The sequence below is a fragment of the Mustela nivalis genome, assembly GCF_964662115.1.
Source record: "Mustela nivalis genome assembly, chromosome: 14".
NCBI lineage: Eukaryota > Metazoa > Chordata > Mammalia > Carnivora > Mustelidae > Mustela > Mustela nivalis.
Genome location: NC_139033.1, coordinates 70,521,052 through 70,541,918, shown reverse-complemented (window position 1 = coordinate 70,541,918; position 20,867 = coordinate 70,521,052). Strand labels below are relative to the sequence as shown.

Genomic DNA, 20,867 nt, shown 5'->3' with positions numbered 1-20,867 from the left:
TGGCTCGAGTTTTTCAATTCTAGCTTTTCAAAGAATCGGGTTTTAGTTTCATTGATTTTTAAAGTTTCTATTTCAATTATTTCCACCCTAATCTTTATTATTTTTTTCCTTCTACTAACTTTGGCCTTTGTTGTCCTTTTTCTAGTTTAGGTTAGATTGCTTTATTTGGGGTTTTTCTTGTTTCTTTAGGTAGGTTTGTATTGCTATGAACTTCCCTCTTAGAACTGTTTTGTTGCAGTTTTAGAAAGTTGTATTTTCATTTGTCTCAAAGTATTTTTTTGATCTCTTTGATTTCTTTGTTTACCCATTTGCTGTGTAGTAATACTCCTTTTTTTTTCTAGTTTTCTTCTTGGAAATGATTTCCAATTTCATACTGTTGTTGGAAAAGATGGCCGATATGATTTAAGTCATTTTAAATTTATTGAGATTTGTTTGTGGCCCAATATATGATCTGCCCTGAAGAATGTTCCATGTGCCATTGAAAAAAATGTGCATTCAGCAGTTTTTGGGCCAAACATGCTGTGTATATGCATTAACTCCATCTGGTCTAATGTGTCAAGAGCAGTATATCCTTATCAATTATCTGTCTGGATGATCTATGCATTGCTGTAAGTGGGGGTATTGAGGACCTCTATCATTATTGTATTAAAGTCAATTTCTTCCTTTAAGTCTGTTAAGATTTGTTTTATGTATTTAGGTGCTACTATATTAGATGCATAAATATTTATAACTGTTACAATATCTTCTCAGGTTGACCTCCTTATCATTATGTAATTCTTTTATTTATCTTTTGTTGCAGTCTTTGTTGTAAAGTCTATTTTGTCCGATACAAGTATTGGTACTCCAGCCTTCATTTTGTTTTTATTTGCATAGAGTACTTTTTTCCATCCCTTTATTTTTAGTTTGTGTTTGTCTTTAGATGTGAAGTGAGTTTCTTACAGGCAGTATATAGATAGGTCTTGTTTTCTTTCAGCCATTTAGCTTCCCTATGTCTTTTAATTGGAGCATTTTAATCCATTTATATTTAAAGTAATTACTGATAGGCATGTACTTATTGACATTTTAATTATATTATGGTTATTTTTGCATTTCTCTGTTTATTTGTCTTTCCTTTGCTTTCTTCCCTTGTGATTTGATGGTTTTCTTTAGAGTTATGTTTGGGTTTTTTTGTCTTTATTTTTTGTATATCTACTGTAGCTTTTTGGTCTGTGGTTCCTATAAACTGCATATATTTATATTGACCTAGATATTTTTTAAGCACTGTATTTTAAGCTGATAGTTATTTCAGTTTTAATGCATTCTAAAAGCACTACTTTTTTACTGCCTCTCAACATTTTCTGTTTTTGACATCATAATTTACATCTTTTTATTTTATATATCCCTTAACTACTTATTGTAGTTATAGTTGAGTTTACTTTTTTGTCTTTAACCTCATACTAGCTTTTTCATTGGTTCATGCACTGCCTTTACTAGACTTTTGCTTTTATGAGTGAGATTTTTTTCTTTCATATATTTTCTTGTTTTTCAGTCATGGGATTTTCTTTTCTGCTTAAAGATCTTTTAACATTTTTTGTAGGGCTGGTTTAGTCAGGGTGAATTGCTTTAGTTTTTGCTTATCTGGAAACCCTTTATCTCTCTTTTAGTTCTGACTGAGAGCCTTGCTGAATAGAGTATTTTTGGTTATATGTTTTTCCTTTTCAGCAGTTTAAATACATCCTGGCACTCTTTCTGGCTTGCAAAATAAGTTGATCATCTTATGGGATTTTCCTCATTTATGACTTTTTTTTTAAATTGCTGCCTTCAACATTCTCTCATTACCTTTTACCATTTTATTTATAATATGTCTTGGTGGATTTTTTTTTTTTGTTTCATTTTATTAGGGACTCTCTATGCTTTTTGCATCTGATATGTATTTCCTTTCCCAAGTTAGGGAAGTTTTCAGCCATTATTTCTTCAAATTTTCTGGCCCTTTCCTTCTGGTACCCATAAAATGTGAATGTTAGTATGCTTGTTGTTCCAGAAGTCCCTTAAAACTGTCCTCATTAAAAAAATCTTTTTCACTATTCTCTCTTCCAGATTGCTGATTCATTCTTCTCTATCATATAATCTGCTTTTGGTTCTTTCTAATGTATTTTTTGTTTCAGTTATTGTATTCCTCAGCTCTGATTGATTCTTTTTTATGTTTTCTTTCTCTGTGTAGAAGTTGTCTTATGTTCTTCCATTCACCTCCTGTGTTTGATGAGTATCTTTTTTTTTTTTTAAAGATTTTATTTATTTATTTGACAGAGAGAAATCACAAGTAGATGGAGAGGTAGGCAGAGAGAGAGAGAGAGGGAAGCAGGCTCCCTGCTGAGCAGAGAGCCCGATACGGGACTCGATCCCAGGACCCTGAGATCATGACCCGAGCTGAAGGCAGCGGCTTAACCCACTGAGCCACCCAGGCGCCCCTGATGAGTATCTTTTTGATCATTACTTTCAACTTTTTATCAGGTAAATTACTTATCTCTTTTTCTTTAGGTTTTCCTTTTTTTTCCTGGGTTTTTTCCTTGTTGTCTAGTTTGGAATATATTTCTCTGCCACCTCATTTTGTTTGACTTTCTGTGTGTGTTTCTGTGAATTAGCTATAAGAGCTAACTCATGGTATTGAAGGAGTGGCCTTATGTTGGACTGCCTGCTGTGTAGACTGTATGCCTGATGGCTTTGGTAGGCTGGCTGGAGCTGGAGTGGGTTGGTTTGGAGGTTCTGGTGGGGCATGTTGTGCTGTGGCTTGTGGAATTGCTGGAGTGGAAGTGGCCATAGGCTGGGTATGTTCCAGGATGGGCTATGCTGTGGACATAAGCTAATTGGGTCCTGGAGGGTGCTGCCCTTGGCAGGATGGCTGGAGCTGGGGCTGATGTATTTGGGGTCTGGGGGTGTACTACATGGGGGCTGTCTTTGAGGGATGGCTGGAGCTGGCGTGGGCCAGGTGTCTGGAGTGTGCTGGGGTGGCCCTACCAGGTTGGAAAAGTACCCGGACCCTGTTCATGTTTACACTATGGAGGTAGATGCAGAACGTAAAAGTGGTGCTTGCTGGTTCCTCTGTGAGAGTTGCATTGGTTCTGTACCTATTTGTTGGATGCTCTAGTGTTAGTAAATGGATTTCCTTCATTTATAAACTATTTGCCCTTTAAACTGCTATGTCTGAGAGCTGATGAGTCTTTCCAATGGCCTCTCATCAATATCCTTCTCTACTGTAGGTCACCTAATGAAGAGTGGGGTTCCTTTTGTGTCCACACTTCTATGTTTCCCTATTGTTTATTGTCCTTTATTGTTTGTTGTGTAGAAGCTGTGCAGTCAGCCCTCTCTTCTTCTTCTGGAGGAATGTCTCTATATATAGGTATAGATTTAGTTTGTGGGAGGAGATGAATTCAGAGTCTTCCTGTGTCACCATCTGGACCTTCTTAGCAAATTTTAATGTTTTCAGTCTGTTCTGTATTTTAGTTACAGTGGTGAGTGATCTCTTTTTTCTTTTATTATTAGATTGTAAACATTAGATTGGGTGCTCTTTGAGAGAAGGGTGCTAATATAGTTTTTTTTTAAAGATTTATTTATTTATTTATTTATTTGAGAGAGAGAGAGAAATATCATGAATGGAAGAGGCAGAGCGAGAGGGAGAGAGAATCCCAACCAGACTCCACTCTGAGTGTGAAGCTTCACTCAGGGCTTGATCTCATGACCCTGAGATCATGACTTGAGCTGAAATCAAGAGTCCAGTGCTTAACCAACTGCACCACCCAGGATTCCCAGGGAGGTTTTTGAAAACTAGATAACATTAACCATTTTAGCCACTTTAAAGTGTACAGTTTAGTGGTTTAATTCATTGACATTGTGCAATTCATTTTGTGCAATTATTACCTTATCTAATTCCAGAATATTTCTATCACCCCTAAAAGAATCCCTGTTCCTTCTAGTTTGCCTCTTTGCCCATACTCTGACAACCATTAATCTTCTCTTTGTCTCCATATGCCTACCTTTTGGGACATTATGTATAAATGGAATCATATGACATGTGGCCTTTGTGTCTGGCTTACTTCATTAGATATTTGCTTTCATAGTTCATCCATGTTTTAGCATATATCAGTACTTCATTCCTTTTCATGGCTGCATAATACTCCATTGGATGGATCTGTGTGTGTGTGTATATGTATATATATATGCACACACATACATACATACACATACACATATGTATATACATACCACATTTTATTTATCCATTTGTTAGTTGGTGATGTTTGTATGGTTTCCAGCTTTTGGCTATAGTGCTGCCATAAGCATTTGTGTACAGCTTTTCTTTTCTTTCCTTTCTTTTTCTTTTCTTTTTTTTCTTTTCTTTTCTTTAAGATTTATGTGTTTTAGAGAGAGAGAGAGTACATGCATGAGCAGTAGGGGCAGGAGAGGGATAGTGAATAACAAGCAGACTGCATGCTGAATGTGGAGCTTACATGGGCTTAATCTCATACCCTTGAGATCAGACCTGAGCTGAAACCAAGAGTTGGATACTTAACCAACCGTGCCACCCAGGCACCCCTGTAAAATCTTTTGTGTGAACAATGTGTGTTAAAGAATTTGACGCTGCACAAACAAAGTTTGACTGTGCTCTTAGGTTCTGGGAGGGAATCTATACCTGATAGGATTGTTTTTGCTTAGAGTGCTTGGGTTGGGTGAAGGTAGTTGGGAGACTGGCTGTATAAATAATCTTAGGATAGGGATTGGTGCACCAGAAAGGCCAACCATGTCATTTAGGGTAGGCTTTGGTCCCAGTGATATTAGTTAACCTGGAGACTGAGTTCAACCATCTGGGCTATCAGTCACTTTATTTTGCCCATGTAATATATCTCCAGTTAAAACTCTGGAAACTGAAGCTGAGGTGAATTTCCCTGGTTAGCAGTACTCTGTGTGTATTATCACACATAGATGCCGGGAAGGTAATGTGTTCTGATTCCATGAGAGAGGACTCTTGGAGGCTCTGTGTTTGTAAGCCCCCCCAACTCTGCTCTGAGTTTCTTCTTTTGGCTGATTTTAATCTGTATTAAACCATAATAACCTTTATGTGATAAATTTTTATTAGTCATCTTTTGTTATAAACTGTAATCATTATTATAATAGCTTTCAATAAAGTTCTGTGAGTCTTTTTGACAAATTATTGAACCTGAGTGGTTTTGGAAACTGCCCAAACTTCCAGTCGGTTGTAGGAGAGAGGACAAAATTAAGGCCTGTTCCGAATTAAAGCCTATTCCTTCAGACTTTGTAGTTGCCTAATTCCAGATGACATGTTTTCATTCATTTTGGGTATATACCTAGGAATAGAGTTGCTGCATCACATGGCAGCTCTACCTTTAACTCTTGAAGAACTACTGAACTGTTTTCATGATGGATGTGTCATCTTACATTCCCACTGGAAACACAAGAAGGTTCCAGATTCTCTACATTCTCAGTGACACTTACTTTTTGTTTTGTGTTTATTTTGGATTATAGCCATCCTGATGAGTATGGAGTGATATCTTGTCGTTTTGATTTGCATTTCTCTAATGACTAATAATATTGAGCATCTTTTCATGTTCTTATTGGCCATCTGTGTATATTCTTTGGAGAATTGACTCTTCAGATCCTTTGCACATTTTAAAATTAAGTTGTTTGTCTTTTTGTTGATTTCTAAGAGTTCTTTATGTATTCTGGATATTAGGCCCTTACCTTATATGGTTGGCAAGTATTTTCTCCTATTTTCTTTTCTTGCCTTTTCACTTTCTTTCTAATGTTTTCAAAGCACAAAGCTTTACACTTTGTTGAAGTCCAGCTTAGCCTATTTTTCTTTTTGTTGCTGTGCATTTTTTTTTTTTTTGCATTTGGTATTTTATTTAAGAAACCATTGCCTTAATCGGGGTCACAATCATGGACACCTGTGTTTTCTAAGCGTTTCAGCTCTCATGTTTAAGTCTTTGATCCATTTGAGTTTAATTTTGTATGTGAGGTGGAATCACAATTTTATCCTTTTGCATTTGGATAGCCAGTTGTCCCAACATCATATGTTGAAAAGACTGTTCCCAATTACTTCTCATTATTAGAGTTAAGTGTTAAATTCAAAAGAATCAAAGCCCAATTTTGTAATATTCTTTGGTAATGTGTTCCAGTTTTCTCTAGGAATTATTTTTTAAAAAATAACTTTAAGTTTTATTTACCTTTTATCTTAATGAAAATTGATAGCTTTTTTATATGTTATTCTTGAATACTCTTTAGAAGTTTAAAAAAAGTAAACAAATGATCAGAATTAGCAATATCTTTGGTGGCAGTTTTTATAATTCTGGAAAATAGACTCATTCCTTTTATAATATTTTATGATACTTTTATATAGTACATTTTGCAATTTTTTGTTTAAAAAATTTTTTTGAAATTTTTTGTTTTTTTCAGCCTGTAAGTGTATCTTCATGATCTTTTTTGTAATGATTTATTGTATTTCTTTCCTTCAACTTTTGAGTTTTAAAATTCCAAGCTTTGAAAAAAGTTGAAAAAATAGTACATGAATATCAAATTACCTTTCCTCTAGATTCACCAGTTTTTAAAATATTTATTCTACCAAAATTGTATGTATTTTCTCTTTTCCATCTCTCTGCTTGATATTGTAGACATCATGTTTCACTTATAAATTATTTCATGTGTATCTCCTAAAAACAAGGATATTCTTTTACATAACTATGATACCATTATTACTCCTAATAAAATTAATATTGCCATTAATAATATTATCAAATATACACGATATATTCTTTTTTTTTTTCACATCTTCTCAAAGTGTTTTTTTTATGGCTATATTTTCCTTTTAATTGTTCAGATTTAGGCTCCAGTCAGGTATCACACATTACATTTAATCTTTCTTTTTCTTTTCTTCCTTTAATGCAGAATAGTCTCTTGGCCATTTTTTACTTTTCAGGCTGTTGACTCTTTTTTAAGATCCCATGTTCCTTTTTTGTATATTTCCTACCATTTGGATTTGTCTGATCGTTTCTTCATGATTAGATTCAGGTTAAACAATACTATCTTGGTGATAAAGGTGCATATTTTATAGTTTGCTCAGTGATTTCCAGGAGATTGAACAACAACATCAAAAAGGAATATTTCATTCCTCCTTCTTTATGCCACATCAACCCAATTAAAAAAAAAATTGAGGGAATCAAAGAATCTGTAATTATTGGGAACATCAAACTTCAAAATCTTGACCTGATGTTTTTCATACTTTGGCAAACTTAGTTTTTTTTTAAGTTATCACTTTGATTATAAGAAAAGCTAGTCTAGGGGCGCCTGGGTGGCTCAGTGGTTTGGGCTGCTGCCTTTGGCTTGGGTCATGATCTCAGGGTCCTGGGATCGAGCCCCGCATCGGGCTCCCTGCTCCGCAGGAAGCCTGCTTCCCTCTCTCTCTCTCTCTGCCTGCCTCTCTGCCTACTTGTGATCTCCGTCTTTCAAATAAATAAATAAAATTTAAAAAAAAAAGAAAAGCTAGTCTACTAGAAGAGCACCAGTCTGGATGGTAGGAAATGGGTGTATAAGATGTGAATTGTTTTATTCATATGTTTATTTAAGAAATGCTGTTGATCATTTCCTCACATCATACAGTTGCTAAGTGTGCAAGAACTGGATTCCAGTTTTTATTGCATTTGGCCATTAAATGACATCTTAATGTCATTTACTTTTTACAGAGTAGGTATAGTAGTAGAAACCTCATTATAGTCATTGGAGGAATAAAATAAAGTAGTGAAAGTAGTTAACACTAAATGCATACCAGTCCTTAGCTTAGTTGTAGAATTGAGGTAATTTCTCTTTTCTTTTTTCTTCCCCTCCCCACCTTCTCTGTGTCTTTTTCTTTCTTCCTTTAAAACCTAGGCTGATGGTGAGGAACTGCTAGAGAGGTTGAGACACAAAAGGAGAGGAATAACTAGCATCGTAAGATACTGGAAGATGGGAACGAGAGAACACAGGTGGAGGGATAAGCTTTAGATAGGCAAAGCCATACCATTTGATTTAAGAGGAAACGTATCCAAATGGATAGGTGAAGGTGTGTAAGGGGAGAGGTTTAGATACTTGAAGGAGTCTGGTGGACTTTATTTTTAGTGATATATGAGTTAATTTCATCTGCCAAAAGTGAGTTTAGGTAAGAAATTTGAAAAGAGATGAGGGTTTGTAGTTGACCAAGGATAAGTAAAAGAATTAATGAGTCATTTTGATAGCCTGAGAATGGGTTTAATAGACCCAGTTCTTCACTTCTGCATTTTTCTCTACCTGATTTTCCCCATATAAAGAGGTTGAATTGAATTCTGTGGAAGTGGGGTTGAACTGAAGATTAGAGGTTTGAAGGAGTTTGGGGGTGAAAGGTAAAGGGAGGATGGAAATTTAGGATGCTAATGAGAGGGCAGTGAAATGATTGGTAGTCTTTGGAGAAGAGGAGCATGTGTGCAGGCAGAAATGATTGACTCAGTAAAGTAGAGGGAGGGGGCATGGTTTGCTTCGATAAGGTCAAAGAATAGATGAAGACTAAAAGGTTATAGCCAGAGATAAATCGATGTTTAGTTTCAGAGTTGGAATAAGTGTGAGTGGTGATGAGGTCCAAGTTAGGGTTCCTGGAATGGATTAGTGGGATGAATGCAGTTGTATTTGTGTAGGGGAAGAATAGTTGAGGTACGCATATCATATTGATTGTGCCTTGAAATTGCCCAGGGTAATGACAAGATTTGTGTTGGTAAGGTAGAAGGATCTTAGCTTAAGGCTTCATTGATTACGGAGAGTGAGGAACAAATGGGTTCAATAAAGGACATTACATTCTAGCACAGCCAGATAGCATACCTCTCAAAAAGAAGTGGATTTTATGCAAATGTGGAGGAGTTTTAGCCTAGAAGCAGCTAACAGAGGAGCTAGGAGAATATGGACTCTCCTCTTTCTGTTGTATATGTAGGGTGTTAGAGAAATCCATTAGATTGGATTTTATAGAGCAAGTAGTTCCAGCAAGAGAAATGAAACTTTATACTATTAATGACTGGGGTGGGAGTGCAAGACTATCGAATTTTTTTTTAAATGAAAGCATGAGGCTTTCTTTTCTTTCTAAGAGATTTTATTTATTTGAGAGAGCGAGAGAATGAGGACAGAGCATAAGCAAGGGGAGTGGCAGAGGGAGAGGAAGCAGGCTCCCCGCTAAGCAGGGAGTTCCAAGACCTGAGCAGGAGGCAGACAGGTAACTGACTGAGCCACCCAGGCACCCTGAAGGCATGATGATTTCAAAGACCCCAGTGGAATTGATTGAAATAAGAAAGAAGCAGGATGATAAATTGAGGGTTGAAAATATAGAATATTGAGATAGCAGTTTGAAGACTCACTGTGATGGGGGTCCCTGTGTAAAATACAGATTATGGAAACCAAACAGTGGTATTTGCTTAATTTTGAATGGGGGAGAAGGATATTAGTGAAATTACTGAAATGTAATACTTTTAGAAATGATAAAGATAGCTGACAATTTTATACTACTAAAAATGAAAAATGGTTAATTCTGACTTGCTTGTAATAATGTGTCCACTGGGTGTCGCTGTGGCTTCATGTTTAGTTATACAAATAACTAAGTATAGGGGCTTTGTGTCTGTGGAGTCAATATTACATGGGTCTTCTGTCTGCTTATTTTTCCTTTTTGCAGTGAATTTTGCTGATATCACTTTCTGTTTATTTTTAGGTACAGCTATTTATCACCAATGCAAATAAAGCAGATACCTATTCCTAAACTGGCGGCTCCAAACTGTCTTGTTATTACCTGGGTGACCAATAGACAGAAGCACCTACGTTTTGTAAAGGAAGAACTTTATCCTTCTTGGTCTCTTGAGATAGTTGCTGAGTGGCACTGGGTAAAAGTAAGTTGAAAAAGTAACTTATTTGTTCATATAGTGTGACATATAAGTCACATAAATGTAGCATCTAATTTTTAACACTTAACATGTCACTGCCCTATTCCTTCAAAACAATCTATTTAAAACTTTTACCATACTACGTTTTTTCTTTTTGATGCTGAATACTTATATCTTCTTATTCTCAAAGGCTCTTTACTTTTTGTTCTCTTTTTGTAGTAGAGTCTCAAACTGCTGGCCTTAGGAAATATTTGATTCAGGGAGCGATAATTGGATGGCATTCTAAAAAGCTCTGATGTCTGTAGTTTAAAAAACAACAACAAAAAACTTTGGAGAATCTGTCAGTAAGCATTGAAATAGTGTTGTCCTTCATCTTCTTGCTCTTTATGAATCCACAATTTTGAAAAGTCACCCTTTTTGAGTTCTTTCCTGTAGTTGTTGTTTTTTTTCCTTATGTTGCTGGGCATGGGAAGGAGAATAGCTAACCCAGCACAGAAGAGGTGGAAAAAACCAAGAACCTTAAGTACTTTAAATTTTAACTTAAGTCTTCAGTGTCTTATGTGCCGCTAGGCCTACTTTTGAAAGAAGTAACTCAACTCTTGGATTGGTTGAATGATCTTTAGTATCTCTGTTTACTATAAGAACCAAAAAAATACAGAAAAATAAGGCATCTGTTCAGAGTCCATTAGACATCTGTTTAAAGATGCATTGTCTACTTGATGAATTTTGCAAAAGCCCTCCTACATTTTAAAAAGATAAGCCAACTTGTTATCGATTGAATGTTTAGTATTTATATAGCTGATATATTCATTTTAGACAGGAGAATTCTGTTTTTATGTACTTTGTATGTATTTTGTGGGCTAGCAGAATATCTTATAAAAGGTGTGTACATTGTTTATTTGCACCTATTTTAATGGACTTAGCAAACAAACATTAACTGTTGTATCTTTGCTTTTTTTTTTTTTTTTAGGATTTTATTTATTTATTTGACAGATAGAGATCACAAGTAGGCAGAGAGGCAGGCTGAAAGAGAGAGAGGAAGAAGCAGGCTCTCTGCCGAGCAGAGAGCCCGATGTGGGACTCGATCCCAGGACCCTGGGATCATGACCTGAGCTGAAGGCAGAGGCTTAACCCACCGAGCCACTCAGGCACCCCTGTATCTTTGCTTTTAATAGCATACTTTGGGCTTAGCTTTGGTTGATTTGCTGTTTAGGACATTGATGGCAGTATAAAACTCCATTCTACCCTGTACATAATGACAGTTCTTTTATTGTCAGAGATGGGGGCCAAAGTCAGGAAAAGGGTACCTTCTGAAATCCAGTAAATGTTAATACATAAAATCTAAGAGTATTCTACTTATTTGTAGTACTAATCAGTACAAGAGATGATATGATAAGCCCAGAGTTTAAAACCAAAAAAACCCAGTATATTATATGAAATGCTATTAGGTAACTATTTGTACTGGTATAACAAAAGGGGTAATTTGCATTGAATATAAAATATATCAAAAGAATAAGAATTTGCATATATTTATACAGCACTGTGTGGAAGAGATACTGTCTCTCCTGGGCCCTAGAGGTGATAATAGGACTTTAATGATTTGGCTTTTTAGTTATCTTGATATTGAGTTAAAGGTTCAACAAATATTCTGTTGGTGAAAATATGTATTTCAGTGGTTAGTTAATAAATTGCTATTGCTATTATCAATTATGTTTTCAGTTTGATTAGCTTTAAGTGAGTCTTTGAGAGTATGATCACTCCAGGGTGAAATGACAAAATTGAACTTCCGGATTTATAATGCCAAGGGCTTAGACTAAGTATTGTCTATCTTACCAGTCCCGGAGCTTTTTTAAATTACTAATTCTAGCTCTGACAGTTTTTAATGACAGTATATTTTACAAAGTTTAATAAGATATATTTTATTATAATCCACTTAGTCACATAGCCAGTAATCAATAAGTATTGTTTGAATGAATAAATGAATTAATGATAACAGGGTTTCAGGAGTACATTTTTAATTAGAAGTAGATTTTTATGTGTAAGATGATAAAGTGGTATTTAAAATATTTTAGTCCCTTATAGATGCTTTGTGAAGTGATGCTTTTAATTAGAAGTAGATTTTTATGTGTAAGATGATAAAGTGGTATTTAAAATATTTTAGTCCCTTATAGATGCTTTGTGAAGTGATGCTCACTAGCAATATGTGGCTCTTTAGCACTTGAAATGTGGCTTGTCAAAATTGAATTGATATTTAGTATAAGATACACATTGGCTTTCAAACACTTAGTATGAAAGAAAAAAAATGTAATATACTTAATAACTTTTTGAATTTATTACATATTGAAATAGTATTTTGGTTATGTGAGACTAAGCTAAATATATAATTATAATTATTTCCTCATTCTTCTTACTTTTTAAAATGTTGGACGCCTGGGTGGCTCAGTTGGTTAAGCAGCTGCCTTCGGCTCAGGTCATGATCCCAGCGTCCTGGGATCGAGTCCCACATTGGGCTCCTTGCTCAGCAGGGAGCCTGCTTCTCCCTCTGCCTCTGCCTGCCATTCTGTCTGCCTGTGCTCGCTCTCTCCCCTTCTCTCTCTCTGATAAATAAATAAAATCTTAAAAAAAAAATGTTTAATATTAGTAGAAAATTTAAATTACACATGTGGCTTGCATTTGTGGCTTACATTACATTTTTTGGATAGCACTAGCCTAAAGGTTTAATTTCTTTTTCTTTGGTAGAAACTGTATAGTGATAGGAAATAAGCCAAACCCTTTCCTGGATATTTACAGATGTATGGTTTTATTTTGTTTTGTATTTTTGTCTCCTTCCTATCAGATCACCAATTCAGGAGAGTTTGTGTTCCCATTAGATTCTCCACACAAAAAGCCTTATGAAGGTCTTATACTGGGGAGAGTTCAAGAAAAAACTGCTGTACCATTAAGGTAGGAAACGTGATTTTTTCAAAATTGTATAAATGTATGCATTTATATGTTTTATAATATTAATAGTACAGTATAGATCATTAACTTTCCTTAATTTTTACATTTTTGAAAAACTGGAAATGGTTCAGATAGAAAAGTGTGAATGATATGGCACATGAAATTCTATATTATCTTTTGTTTTATCTGGTTATTATATATAACTTCAATATAATTGTTATTATATTGAAGAAAAGGACATTTTCAGTAATGTCTCAGTACTTAAATTGCTGATTTCCATTATTGCTTCTATTCTTGAGTTTATTTTTAAATTCAGATTCTGTTTGAAAGGTGAAAAAGAATCAAGGAAACTATGGCTTATATATGAAAAATTGTCCTTAAAATATAATTTATTTTGTTGCTTTGTTTTAATTAGGAATGAAGATGTAAAAGTACTTCCCATTCCAGATCACAAATTAATTGTCAGTGTGCCCTGTACTCTTCATTCCCATAAGCCACCTCTTGCTGGTATGTTTTTATAAAATAGAATTTTTATGACATCTGCAAATTGAAAAAAGAAGTGAATTTATTATTTGAGTGGTGTAGAGATTTGGAAACTAAATGGATGTTTTATTTTCATTAATATTCTAAAATTCATAGCAGAATTTATTTGTTTTGTTACAAAAGCTTTATTGTTTTCATTTGGTCCATGACTTGGGAGATGGCTCTATGATGGTTAAAGGGCTGGCTGCAGGGAGAGGCACAGGCAGAAGCTCTGACATCAGGGGGATGTGGACGTGCCCCTCAAAGGCTGCTGGGCTCTGGAAGCTTCTAATTGTGCTTGAGGATGAGCCTTTTGAAGAGATACTTGACAGGCTCAGCCCAGCCTGGGGCCAGCCACCAGCCAACCTGTGGAGGTTAGTCAGGTGGTCACCCAAGTTTTTGATGAGTTTTGCCTCCTCATCTGGAAGTAGCTTTCCAGGAAGTCCCACAGATGGGGATTTATGTGGGTAGAAACTAGAGCATGCATATCTAGAAGGGCCTGGTTCAGGCCCTTCTTCAGGGCCATGCAGCTTCCATAGCATTCATGGCTTTGCCTCACTCATCTTGGGAGGGCTTCTTCATGTTTTGAAAAAAGGTGTGGCTGTCGCACTGGTTTTGCATCTTCCAAGAGATGCCTGGCCAACTCGAGGTAGAAGTGCCTAGGCCTTCCAGAGTCACATTGTTACAATCCAAATAAAAGCCCTGAGAGGTGAAGGAGGTCTGCAAATTCAGGTTGACCAGACAATTAACAGGGGCCTCCACCTTGGGAGGGTAATTCTGAGGAATCTGGGAGCTCATCGTTGGTCAGCAATAAGGAGCTAACCACAAGAAGTGAGGTTGGCTGGTCCTGGAAGTCATTGCTGGAAAGGAGATTGGAAGGTGGTTGTAGAGTAGTCAGAGACTGGAAGAAGGGGGTCTCTGGGTCTGTTCCATCCAAAGACTGTTGAACAAGATTGTTGAACTGTTGAAACAAGAGATGGGTTTGTGGGATTGCCAGCTGCACTGTGTAGATTAGTTTCATTTCACTTTTGCTTTTCCTTTTATACCAATTTTTTAGGTTCCCCTTATTATATTGGTTGTTACTCCCTCACTGTCCTTGATAGACTGGAGACTGATGGGGCATCTAAGGACTGTAGTTCTACTAGGGGCTTTATTTCACTCTATCCCTTGCTTGTTCTGAGACCGGGAACTCAGAATAGCAGTCAGAGAGAGATAGAATCTCCTTGATACTTGGTAGAGATTCAGTTTTATGTTGAGGTAGTGTGGCTTTTCTGAATGATTGGAAAGGTAATTGCTGCAGCCTAGTCTTACTAGCCTTAGTGCTTTAATATAATGTTTATTATTCAGTGAAACTAAGCAGCAAGGAGATTGGCTTTGGAGATTGACTGACATGGGTTTAAATCCTGGCTCTGCTACTTTATGAGTTAGTCTAACAATTTTTTACCTCAAAGTCCTCATTTAAAGAGAATGGTATTTGATTTTTTTAGAGTTTAATCTTTTAGAGTTAAGATTGCTTAATTTGAAATTATATAGCATATAGTGGAAGCTCCGTAAATGCTAAATTTTTCAAGTACGAGTTTAAAAAAATAGGAATGTAGGGGCACCTGGGTGTCTCAGTGGCTTAAGTGTTTGACTCTTGATTTTGGCTCAGATTATGATCCTCAGGGTCATGAGATCAAGCCCCCCATGTCAGGCTTTTCATTGGGCATGGAACCTGCTTAAGATTCTCTCTCTCCCTTTCTCTGTGCCTTCTCCACCCCCAAATAGGAATGTAAATGACATACTCAATTTGTGATTGTTTCCTCTTCAAAAATTTTTTTGAGGAATATCTTTTTTATTAATTTGGTGATTCCTGCTTAAAAAGCCCAAAACTTTTAAGCTGCCACTCAGGAAAACTACAGGGTCGCCAGCCTATCTATTATTTTGTAGAATATGGGATAGTTCATGAGCTAGAATACATGGGAAAGTGAATTACAGATTCCCAAGGTAATTTTTATTGATTGCGCTTAGGATTTCTGTTCTCTTACATTGCTTATTTGGAAGAGTTTGTAGTGTTACTTCATTTGAGAAATATTCAGATGTGTATCTGATGATCCATTCTTTGACATAGAGGCATGCTGAGTGAATAATCATCTTTAAGCTTTGTACTGTCATAGACTGTTCATTGCATTAAATATTAGTGACTTAAATGAGAAGTGAGATTGCACTGTTCTTTGAGAAAAAAAATAATGTTTGTTACATTATTCAGTGTACCAAAACAGTATTCAGTGGAAGGAATTTAATTTGTATTCTTCTCATTTCAATTATCTTTATCATTCAGTGAGTATCAAAGCATAATTTAGTATTTGTCTTAGGGCTTATTATTTTACTTTTAAAAATCTAAAAGCTAAGATCCAACCTTTCATTCTCAAATTACAGTTAAACTGTTTATCAATTATTTTTAAATAGGATAAAATTATGTTTAAAGATTAATCTAAGAAACAGGGTTTTAAAATAGTAGGTAAAAATTAGTCTTTTATTAATCCTAAAAAAATTAGTCTTAACATCCTGTACCTATGAGGTGCAGTTCTGCCATGTTCCCAGTAGAGGGCAGCACAAACAAAAATTTTTTTTTTTTTTTTTTTTTTTTAAAGGCTTGAGACCCTTTAAAAAGAAGAGTTAGATTTTTTTGGGGGGAAAAATCCACATTACTTGACATATAATCCTTATGTTTTGGTTAGGTGGTGGTAGACAGGAAGTATTTGTAATTCTATATTTTTGAATTTATGTTATGTGTAGCAAGTACATATATTTTTAGGTATAGAGCTATAGAAATTAAAGCCATCAGAAAACAATTTCTGCATTGTATTTTACTCTGAAATCGTAACTCTAGGATTTGGGATAGTACATGTTCTATATGTAATGCTTAGAACTTTTACATGTAAATGTTCTTAAACTGTTTTATGCAAATTGATAAAATGAAATGTTCTGTCTTGCTCCTAAAAGCACCAAGATTTTAAAAAAAATTTTGACTTATTGCTGCATTTACTCTGTTTTTAAATTTTGAAGTTTCCTGCCACAGATGAAAAGATAAACCATCAATAGCTATGCCTTGTAATCTAACATTATAAATGTATATAAAGTTTAAAGATTTAAAAGTATTTGGATCAAAAAATAAAGTATTTGGATCAAAACTGTTTTTTTTTTTTACATTTTACTTTAGAGGAATTTCCACTCCTTTTACTACTTTACTCACTAACGGTTTCTATCTGAAGAGTGAAACAATTTGATGAGATTCTGTGCACTGTTTTGAGCCCCTTGTCCCCTCGCCCTGCCCTTTGTTTCCAGAGCAAAAGGGGAATGACTGGCTATGTGTGCATTATTTCCTCCTCTTTGATTAGAAGTCTGTTTTGCTAATGTCAGATGTTATATAATTATCTAAGTATATGTGTATGTCATATTCATACTTTCTACATTTGAATTTACTTTTTAAAAATTGAGGTATAATTGACATATACCATTGTTTTAGTTTCAGGTGTACAACATAATGATTTGATGGTATATATAGAGAGAAATGATCACCGATCACAATATGTATAGACCACACATAGCTACAAATTTTTTTCTTTGTAATTAGAACTTTTAAGATCTTGAGTTTACTTTTAAACTGATATTTAAAATTAGTAAGAGTAAGACATTTCCATTCATTTGCTTTTATTTCTTTTGTTTTGAAATGTAGTTAACATTTAAAAAATATTACTCCTTTAATTTCTATTTTTCTCAAACTGAAAGGAAAAAAAGATCATGCAGAAAAGAGTTACATGTAGAAAGTAGGAGGTAGTAAATGGTTTTCGGTTTTATGTACTATAGTTGTCAACTCCCAAGTGCCTGGCCATCTTTTTCTACTAGATTGTGTACTTTTAGGAAACATGAGTATCTGTTTCCTTTGTTAAGTTCCATAGCACTGATTATAGTGGCTGTTCAGAATAGTAAACATTTTTGACTGGCTGACTCCTGCACGTTCAGACTCCAGATTATAGTTCCAGAATAGAGTTGCTAATGTATTTTACCAAAACACTGAATAAACAGGCAAACAAACAAAACCTTGCTTTAGTATAACCTTAGACCACATAAAAAGTGAATTGAGGTTGGTAAGGCATTGAATTCATGGAGAAAAAAAATGGAAAAGTGATATAAGTTTATTGTCCTCTAAGGCTCTGGGGAAATCTTTCTCTTTCAGGTTTAGTAATTTTTAATTATACACTTATGAAAGGACTAGAACTCTCCTGTTAACATCTCCTAAAAGTTATTGAAGCCCAAATTTGACTGCAGTTGGATTATAGACAATGAATGCTTTAAATTCTTTGATTTTTGATAAACAGGACCAATATTTTTATAAACAGTTATTTTGCTGTGAGAGTGATTGGAGAACGTTATGAACATAAAATTTTATATACATTTTCTTTAAAACTTTTTCTATGTCAAGTACTCCTAAGGAATGCTTACTGTTCCTCAAGGGAATTTGATCAAATTATTCCAAGCTCAATCTTGTATGCTAATTAAGAACTACATTTAAAAAATGCTCTTCTAGGACTCTTCATGCCTAAATTGTTATTTTCATGCCCACTTCATGTAATGGTTAATGTAGCTAACCAACAACAATCAAAGTTAAATTGATTTAAATATTTGCAATCCAAATGAACATGTGCTTTAAAAAAGAAAAATCTTGTATGGTAGAATATGGGATAGTTTCTGTTACTGTGTATCTTAGCATTTAATCAGCATATGTTTGAGGTACTTTTTTCCTGATAAGATATGATTTTTAGTAGTTATTAATACATTGCATAAGGAGTACTTACTTGTGGAAATATATGGTGAAATTTTAGGTAAAAAGGATCTATAATTTGGGAATGATGGAATGTGCTACCAAGTTAGAGCTATGAAAGTGTTTTATTTGTTAGTTATTTGTGTTCAGTATTTTTATCGGTATCTAGTTCTTCATTTACTGCTCTTGCACTAATATATTGCTAGCATAGCATATTTTATCTCAGTTTTTTAAAGTGGGTTATTTTTGTGTTGTTCCTATATACTTCTTTTTCACACACAGATTTCATTTATTAAAAAATAAAGTTAGTATTCAACAGATATATCAGCAGTACTGGAAAACTGAAAAGTCACCTGTGAGGGTGTTGAAATTCTTTTTTCTTATCCACAAGTGAAAACTGAAAAATCAGGACTCCTGAAATTTCTGATACTGTGTTTCCAATCTCAGGAGAACTTATTTCAAATGATTTCTAACTATAAATAGTAAAGCCTATGATGAAATCCTTGAAATTAATTAACTGTCCCCCTACATTTTTTTAAGGAAATCTTCTTGTTTTTCTGCTTTAAAATGCTAAAAGGAAATTGATTCCTTTCTTAATAATAATTTTTGTGTTTTTTCTCTTTTTTGGACAGAGGTTCTAAAAGACTATGTCAAGCCAGATGGGGAATATTTGGAATTGTTTGCTCGAAATTTACAGCCAGGTTGGACTAGTTGGGGCAATGAAGTTCTCAAATTTCAACACATGGATTATTTCGTTGCTCTGCAAGTCTAGAAGCTGACTATGATCTTAAAGTTCTGATTTTCTTTAGTTTTCCTTACCCCTTTTTCCCTTATTCTAATGGATATTTCATTTTCTTACCAACCAGTATGCTTAGAAATGTAAATAGGACTTGGTTTCTGTGCAGAAGACCAGAAGTGACTAGTCTTTATGTAATTTTGAGATGAATTTACTTCAGTCGTACCAGTATTCCCCATTATTCCAGGTTCACTGCAAATAAAGAGGTAAGCAGTTAGAAAAATGCCAAGACTTTGTTATCGAAAAAGTTCAGAAAGCATGCACTGTGAACCAGAGGTCATAATTCTGCCTATAGATGTGTTTTATTTGGCTCATATGGTGTTATAAAAGAAATTTGAACCATCATTTTGAAAAATCGGGAAATTTCACATAAAGTGTAGATTTTTGCTTTACTTTAAACATCAGAAGCTCTGGCTGCACTGCTTCTGGGCATCAGTCAGTAGGACCCAGTGGTAGCAGCTCACTTGGAAAGGGACATGGGCTCTGCAGTTCACCACAGTAACACTTGCTCCATGCCACTCGCTTGTGTTGTCTACTTGGCCTCTGTGCAACCCAAATTTTTGACTTCTGGTATACTGTTACATTCTGGAAAAATATTGAGAGACCTACCAAGTACCTCATCATTGTACTGAGCTTATCCTTTATGGAGGGTTTTAAATTGCATTCAGGATCACTCTTCAAGTACTTCTTAGTTTTGCTAGTTTTTTTTAGAAGATTTAAAAAGTATTTCTTATAATAATGTCAGAAGATAACACTGCTTATCATTTAAAAGATATTTATATTATTTACAGATTTTCCATAAATATTTTTTTACTAAATAAAATATTTTTACTGAAATTATTTGAAAAGCATGCTGATTTATTGTGTATAAACTTTTTAAAAATTGAGATACAATTTCACATAAACTTCTCCAATTTTTACTATAGGGTTCAGTGAGTTTAGAAAACATATGTATGGTTGTCTGTCTACTACCATATTCATGATATAGAACATTTTCTTCACCTCCAAAACTCATGTGTCCTATTATAGTCAGTCTCTTCCTCCCACCCCTGGCCTTTGGTGAAGAATGATTTGTTTTCTATCATTAGTTTTGTTTTTTTAAGAATTTTATATAAACATTTGTAGAATATGTAACTTATTGTATCTGGCTTCTTTCATTTAGCATTTTGACAAAAGTATTTATATAATTTACAGCTTTTCTACAAATAGTTATCTGTTAAATAAAATGTTAGATTAAAATGGTTATCTGACAGGGTTGCCAATATGTTTACTGATTTTGCCAATGAAAGATGTTGTTTTTCAAGTTTGTTCATTCTTTGAGTGTGTGAATATAGTATTATAGGCTTAACTTTGTATTTATAGGGATATTCTGACTTGTTATTGAAATGAAAAAAAAGGTATTAAACATGAAGCAAACATCTCACAACCGCATTTGAAACCCTTTCCAGCTTCTTGTAGTATTTATAGATTTTATATAATTTATGGAAACATTTTATCCTCACCAAGGTTTTGGATCTTTATCTTTGCACCACAAATACTGATACTTGAGGGAAAAAGAGAGAGGATTTTTATTCACTGAATGTGGTATTCAAGACACAGAGGTGGTTTTTTTTTTTTTTTTTTAATTGTTATCTTAGCTCTGTTCCTAAATTATACAACCTGTGGGCCTTGTTTGTAATGACTGTTTAATTATTCGGCTCTTTTTTGAACAAAGGATGGTTCTGGAAAATTAAATAATCATATACCTTGTGAGAACAGAAAGGCCAGAGTAAGAGCATTGACCTTTGTTTGACTTCATTACCAGAGTTGTAGCCAACTGACCTAATGAACTTTATTATTTGTTTAATGTTTTAAGATACCTTCATTCAGAGATTTTTTTAAAAAAAGATTT

At 34.6% G+C, this 20,867-nt stretch overlaps 1 protein-coding gene across 2 annotated transcripts in view; it reads left to right on the top strand.

Annotated features, from left to right (window-relative positions):
- Nucleotides 1-20,399, top strand: part of METTL4 (methyltransferase 4, N6-adenosine) — a 43,511-nt gene extending 23,112 nt beyond the window's left edge. For both annotated transcript variants that reach the window (XM_082698929.1, XM_082698928.1), the window contains exons 7-10: nucleotides 9,746-9,920; nucleotides 12,751-12,857; nucleotides 13,270-13,361; nucleotides 18,813-20,399. In XM_082698929.1, the coding sequence (XP_082555055.1) occupies nucleotides 9,746-9,920; nucleotides 12,751-12,857; nucleotides 13,270-13,361; nucleotides 18,813-18,952 (514 nt within the window). In that variant the 3' untranslated portion in view covers nucleotides 18,953-20,399. The remainder of the gene's footprint in view (nucleotides 1-9,745; nucleotides 9,921-12,750; nucleotides 12,858-13,269; nucleotides 13,362-18,812) is intronic.
- Nucleotides 20,400-20,867: the final 468 nt, after the last annotated feature.